The sequence below is a fragment of the Rana temporaria genome, chromosome 1 (genome assembly GCF_905171775.1).
Source record: "Rana temporaria chromosome 1, aRanTem1.1, whole genome shotgun sequence".
NCBI classification, from domain to species: domain Eukaryota; kingdom Metazoa; phylum Chordata; class Amphibia; order Anura; family Ranidae; genus Rana; species Rana temporaria.
In genome coordinates, this window is record NC_053489.1 from 548,964,239 (window position 1) to 548,971,738 (window position 7,500).

Sequence of the window (7,500 nt, forward strand, 5' to 3'; positions counted from 1 at the left end):
GACATACATGTTTTACCTTGTGTGCCCTGAGTTATACCCTGTGTATGAGGGCAATAATAAACATACCATTCTATCTATCTATCTATCTATCTATCTATCTATCTATCTATCTATCTAAACTTTACAGATTCTATCTATCTATCTATCTATCTATCTATCTATCTATCTATCTATATATATATATTGCAGATTTGTATCTTTTTACCTTGTATACCCTGCATTTTACCCTGTGTGTAAGGGCAATAATAAACCTAGCGTTATATCCATCTATCATGCAATATATATATATATATATATATATATATATATATATATATATATATATATATATATTATATATATAGTTTTATATATATATATATATATATATATATATATAGTTATATATATATACATATACATATATATATATACATATACACACATATATATATATATATATATATATATATATATATATATATATATATATATATATATATATATATATATATATATATATGCAGATTTGTACCTTTTTAACCTCGTGTACCCTGAATTTTACCCTGTAATAGGGCAATAATAAACATAACATATAACATATACAAAAAGACACTCAGTGGTTTATTGATCACTTACAACGATTTACACCTTCAAATATTAATTAATCTCCACAATTCTGGACAGAAGTGCACAACAAAACAAGTAGATGAAACACCTTCAAATGCTGAACAAGACAACAAATAAAAGGAGCAGGTAAGTTGCCCGGTCCCCGGCCTCAGAGATCCGCTGCACTGGCACTGCGCTGCAGTCAGGGTGGCAGAGCTCGCTGGCACAGGGACTGGCCATATACCGAGAGGAAGCACCGGGGCAGCGGTTCCTATCAGTATATTTATTTTTATATTAATTATCATATCCCATAAGTCAAGTACACTTCACATACATACGAATGCCAGGAAGCCGGGTGTCCTCGTCCTGTGTTGTGTTTTCTGTACACAACAGACAAATACTGCAACAATCACAGGAGCCAGGGGCCCCTGCTACCAACCTGTAGATTCTTCTTCATATAATGGAATGCTTCTCTGCAGAAATCCACAAGGTGGGTGCTTTGTTTTTAGGAGGGGAGAGGAGGGGGGATTGCACATAAATTAACAGGAGTTTATTTTTTCAGAAAGTATCTTTGATATAAGTCTTCATTCTGCATCAGTTCAGAGGATGGATCATTGTTTAAGTTCCAGAGCCCATACATGCTGGGGCCAGCCAGTCCTCCCTTTAGTTTTCTTATCATTGCTGCTAACTGTGTTTTTCAAGAGTTCATTCTGAGAGCAGGCGAGAAAACAGAGAGAAGAAGTACAGATTAAAGCCAGGCGATCAGCAATTGCCAGTCCTACAGAGAAGAGCATGGATTTCCTAGCTGGGGCCTGCTGCACAAGAGCTGACACTCACTTTCACTATCACTTTGTAACACAACTTCTACTGTAATCTAATCAGAATGAATACATCTGAGAACCTTTCCTATAGGCAACTCTAAAAATAAATGTATACAATAAAAATCACACAAACCAGTTGTTCGTTTTAATATTTGTATCCTATATACGTGTACATTCTTCATATACCAATTGTATCCTATATATGGGTACAGAGTATTTGTGAGCAGCTACTGTAAGAAAATATTTTTCTAAATATAAAAATGTCAGGCTTGAAAATAAGGCCGTGTGTAAATGTTTTTGTAAGACTGATTGGGAATGGGAATTTGAGTAAAGGAAATTATTTCTTCCATTGCAGAAACGGCTGCACAGAAAATGTATTTCTCCATGATGGATGATAATTGCAATCTACACTAAACATTATGTACAACAATAAATACAATCACATGTGCATTGTGGGGACTACAGGGGGACCTACCTCTGATCAGACCCAATCAACACGGCTCCTGGATCAGAACATTTATCTATCTATCTATCTATCTATCTATCTATCTATCTATCTATCTATCTATCTATCTATCTATCTATCTATCTATCTTGTATATAGCTCTATCTATCTATCTATCTATCTATCTATCTATCTATCTATCTATCTATCTATCTATCTATCTATCGATCGATCTATGTGACGATCACAATCTGAATATATTCATACATTTCGTACATAAACATTCTATATATGTATTATATATATTAAAAATCTATAAATACATAAATAGAATATAGATGTGTGTTACTGATATATTTACTAGGCAAATCACATTAAAATACGTTTATATACAACAGTACCACAACTTACTAAACACCTAGATAAATATACTTCCTGGAGTCACATGTAGCTATATATATCAGTGTGTAGTTATAAATATTGTGCAGAACGTCTACATCTACGTCTTGTTATGAATTGTTGTATTTCTCTGCATTACAAGGTTGTTATATTTTACTTCTATCAATATATATGTCACTTTAATATTACACAAATCCATATATTAATGCATTTAAAGAAATACATTTATACCTTTCTATATAATATTTATTTATATATAAAGGATAATGCATTTGATTATTTGCAATAATGTTTGAATTATTTTGTTTTCTATTGTTACAGATTTGTGGATCTGTTTTATTCCATGTAGTGTAACATTTTATTTATCTATTTATCTTTTTTGTTAATTGCTGACCTCTGTATATCTATCTATAGTCTTTTTTTTATATAGCTTTATCTATCTATCTATCTATCTATCTATCTATCTATCTATCTATCTATCTATCTATCTATCTATCTATCTATCTTTGTGTTGATACCTCTTGACTTCTGTATCTATCTATCTATCTATCTATCTCTTTTTTCTCTATTATATTTTTTTGTAAATCTATCTATTATGTATTTTTATCTTTATGTCTTGACTTTTCCTTCTCTCTATCTGTATATATCTTTCTTTTTATATATCTATCTTTCTAATTTTTATTTAGTCCATCTTTTTGTTGATTCCTCTTGGTATCTGTATCTATCTTTTGTTGTATCTATCTATCTATCTATCTATCTATCTATCTATCTATCTATCTATCTATCTATCTATCTATCTATCTATCATTTCATCTAGATTTTTGATCTATCTATCTATCTATCTATCTATCTATCTATCTATCTATCTATCTATCTATCTATCTATCTATCTATCTATTATTTTATCTAGATTTTTGATTTCTGTATCTATCTATCTCTTTTGTATCTTATTTTATTTTATCTTTTGTTATATCTATCTATTATTTCTATTATTTGTCTTTATGCTGATACCTCTTGGCTTTTCAATCTCTCTATCTGTAGCTCTCTGTATCTAGCTTTCTATGTATTTATTTTTATATCTCTATCTATCTATCTATCTATCTATCTATCTATCTATCTATCTATCTATCTATCTATCTATCTATCTATCTATCTATCTATCTATCATTATTGGTGTTTATCTCTCTCTCTCTCTCTCTCTCTCTCTCTCTCTCTCTCTCTCTCTCTCTCTCTCTCTCTATATATATATATATATATATATATATATATATATACAGGCATACCCCAAGTACACAATTGGGTTTATTTACTAAAGCTGAAAAGTGCAAAATCAGGCTCACTTCTGCATAGAAACCAGGAAGTTTCTAACCTCAGCTTGTTCAATTAAGCTTTGATTATAAAACCTGGAAGCTCATTGTTTTTTTTAATGCAGAAGTGAGCCTGATATTGCACTTTCCAGGTTTAGTAAATAAACACCATTGTGTACTTAAAAGTGGGGTATGCCTGCGTATACATATATATACAAACCTATCTATGGGGTTGATTTACTAAAACTGGGGAGTGTAAAATCTGCTGCAGCTGTGCATGTTAGCCAATCAGCTTCCATGTTTTATTGTTAAAGCTTAATTGAACAAGCTGAGGTTAGAAGCTGATTGGCTACCATGCAGAGCTGCACCAGATGTTGCACTCTCCAGTTTTAGTAAATGAGTCCCTATGTTACTATAGATGTATACCTATCTCTTCATGGATCTATGGATCTCTATCTCCCTATGGATGTCCATCTATGTATGGATCTCTATCTCTGTATGGATCTATAGATCTCTATGGATCTCTATCTCTCTATGGATCTATATTTATCTATCTATGGCTGTCTCTCTCTATCTCTCTGTCTGTGGATCTCTATCTCTCTATGGATCTCTAGCTCTCTGCGGATCTATGGATCTCTATCTCAACTCTCTCTTATATCTCTATGGATCTCTATCTCTCTATGGATCTCTAGCTCTATATCTCTCTATGGATCTCTCTATGGACCTATGGATCTCTCTCTATATATCTCTATGGATCTAAATCTCTCTATGGATCTCTATATCTCTCAATGGATCTCTATACGAATCTATGGATCTCTATCTCTCTGTGGATCTCTATATCTCTCTATGGATCTCTATCTCTCTGTGGATCTCTATCTCTCTATGGATCTCTATCTCTCGCTATGGATCTCTATATGGATCTCCATCCCTCTATCTCTCTGTATCTCCCTGTCTATGGCATAATAAGGGGAGGTGTTGGTTGATGTGTACTGACCAGCTCCTTCTTCCTCCTCTCCTCCTTGACATCAGTCTTCTTGATCTCAGCTTTGAAGGCCTCTGTCTCCCCATTCTGCTCGTCTTTGGCCAGCAGGTCCATGAGGTAGGCGATGTAACTGGTGGCCAGTCGGAGGGTTTTGATCTTGGAGAGTTTGGTGTCGGCGGGCACATTGGGAATACAGTCCCGGAGCTCGGCGAAGGCGCTATTTATACTCTGAGTCCTGCGCCTCTCTTTGCGGTTGGCAGTCCCCCTCCGCTTCACAGGCCTTTGCATCAAGCCTCCGGGCCCGCTTCCCGGGACACCCCCGTAATGGGAGTGGTCCAGGCCGGCCGCGCCATTGGCGTACTCCGGACTATAGGAAGGTGCCATGCTGTAGTCGGGGGGAGACATCTCGGGGTGGCTGATGAGCCAGCCGTGGAAATAGGGGTTCTCTTCGTGGCAGCGGCTGGCGGCGGCGGCGGCTGCGGCGGCCGCAAAAGGGTAACCATCGTGGTGCACCACCGGGTGGTGAGGAAATCCCCCGACCAGGCTCATGGCTCCTCTGCACCTTGTGCCAAGTCCTTTCCCTGGGTCTGGGCTGAGGAAGTGGGGGGGTGACAGATCGTCTATATCCAGCTCTCCATAGATAGATCCCCGATCAGATCGCACTGTCAGTGGAGCAGCAGGTAACAATCAGATCTATTGAACGATTCAAGTATTACAAGGCACCAGGCATTGGATGGGAGCTGTCAAGGTCCTGCCATAAAACAGCTGCATTAGGTGCAATCAAGTGATCTGTTACTTACAGTAGCAGTAAGTCTTGTCCATAGTCCCCAACGGGAAGTTCCTCAGATCTGTGATCAGGTGTCACTAGGAGCTGTCATCCATTGCCCTCCATCCATCCCTAGTCTCATCAGACACCAACAGGAGACCTACCTCCCTGTGTGTCTTCCCTGCACCCCATACTGCAACACTGGCACTATTTCCCAGCAACAACTCCATGTACAGCTACAGCTTCAGGGAGGCTGGGGTTAATATATGTCGTCAGAGGCCCAATCAGCCAATCCCGGGCAAGGAGGGGCGTGGTCGCGCACGTTCAGCCATAAACCTTTTTGATGTTCACTCTGCTAATTGTAGGACTTCTATTTCCTGATTGGCTGTCTCTGCACAACCATAATATCATTAAAACAAGAAAGGAGTCCTCCATCGACAGAGGTTAATGCAAGTGTGCAGCAGATGCTTTACAGTATACACACACACATGTATATTTATTGATTGATTGATGTACACTTATTGATACTAATCAATAAACTGGATTAACCCAATTCAGGTACAGTATCCTTTCTGGGCAACTTTGCTATCAGAATTTAGTGTCATTATAGATGATTTATTATTATCATGACATATTATTATTATTATTGTGTATGATTATTTAGATACTTTATACAGAATTTAGATATTTTATATCTTATTATAACTTTTTTTTTTATTTCTATAGTATAACATGTAGTTATTATTTTACATTTGTCAGTTTTATCTCCTAAATGTTTATATTTTATTCTGATTTAATGCTATCGCCTATTCATTTTTTTTTGTTTATTTTATATTGCCTGCTTTATTACTTGCTACCCAAAAACATTGCACCTTTCAGAAAGTCATACATGTGCCTGTACTGATCTGTAATTACATACTTTATATTGCATTTAGATACTTTATATCCTATTATAACTTTTTGTCCCCTTTATTAGAACATTTTATAGTATAACATGTAGATGTATCAGATGAGTATTGTACATTGCTCATTATTTCTTTCTTTCCCATAAAGCCATGTATTTTATTCTGATTTAATGCTACCTCCTATTTTATTTGTATTTTATGTCTATACTTTATGTTTTATCGCTTGCTACCTAAAAGCATTGCACCTTGTCTACAGGGTATGTGCCTATAGGCTATAATTACTGATCTGCAATTACTGATCTATAATTACATACTTTATATTGCATTTAGATACTTTATATCTTTATATCCTATTATAACTTGTTGTCCCCTTTATTAGAACATTTTATATTATAACATGTAGATGTATCAGACGATTATTGTACATTGCTCATTATTTCTCTCTTTCCCATAAAGCTATGTATTTTATTCTGATTTAATGCTACCTCCTATTTTATTTGTTTTTTATGCCTATGTTTTATCGCTTGCTACCTAAAAGCATTGCACCTTGTCTACAGGGTATGTGCCTATAGGCTATAATTACTGATCTGCAATTACTGATCTATAATTACATACTTTATATTGCATTTAGATACTTTATATTGCATTTAGATACTTTATATCCTATTATAACTTTTTGTCCCCTTTATTAGAACATTTTATATTATAACATGTAGATGTATCAGATGAGTATAGTACATTGCTCAGTTATTTCTCTCTTTCCCATAAAGCTATGTATTTTATTCTGATTTAATGCTACCTCCTATTTTATTTGTATCTTATGTCTATACTTTATCTTTTATCGCTTGCTACCTAAAAGCATTGCACCTTGTCTACAGGGTAGGCTATAATTACTGATCTGCAATTACTGATCTATAATTAATGGCTCTTTTATGTTTCATGCACATTGTTAATAATTTGTGTGTAAATAATAAATGTCCTTCCAAGCATGTGTTCAGATCAGCAGGACACAGACATGGTGACCTGTCATTCCTCTATAGTGCATGACTTACATTATATGTTTGTTTTATGTAAATAACATAAACTTTGGACGGTTCCTAATGTATTTAGGTATAAATGAGCCGTTATTTATAGGGACAGCATACAGAACGTGTTAATTCAGTGTCTATTTTATTATTATAGGATCATTCATTTATACTGGCAGGGATGAAATGATAATGGCTGAGGCTGTCCCACAGTTGTGACTGCTCTAGGTAAGGGGATTTATAATTGCTGAACATGTTATAT

The 7,500-nt window shown here is 35.2% G+C and overlaps 1 protein-coding gene across 1 annotated transcript; it reads right to left on the reverse strand.

Moving 5' to 3' along the window:
• Window positions 1-580: 580 nt before the first annotated feature.
• Window positions 581-5,561, reverse strand: HAND2 (heart and neural crest derivatives expressed 2). Its single transcript, XM_040333431.1, has 2 exons — window positions 4,555-5,561; window positions 581-1,298 (listed from the first exon to the last, which is right to left on the reverse strand). Exons 1-2 carry the CDS (start codon window positions 5,089-5,091, stop codon window positions 1,200-1,202), a joined length of 636 nt encoding a protein of 211 aa, XP_040189365.1. The 5' UTR covers window positions 5,092-5,561; the 3' UTR covers window positions 581-1,199.
• Between the last annotated feature and the right edge of the window lie 1,939 nt (window positions 5,562-7,500).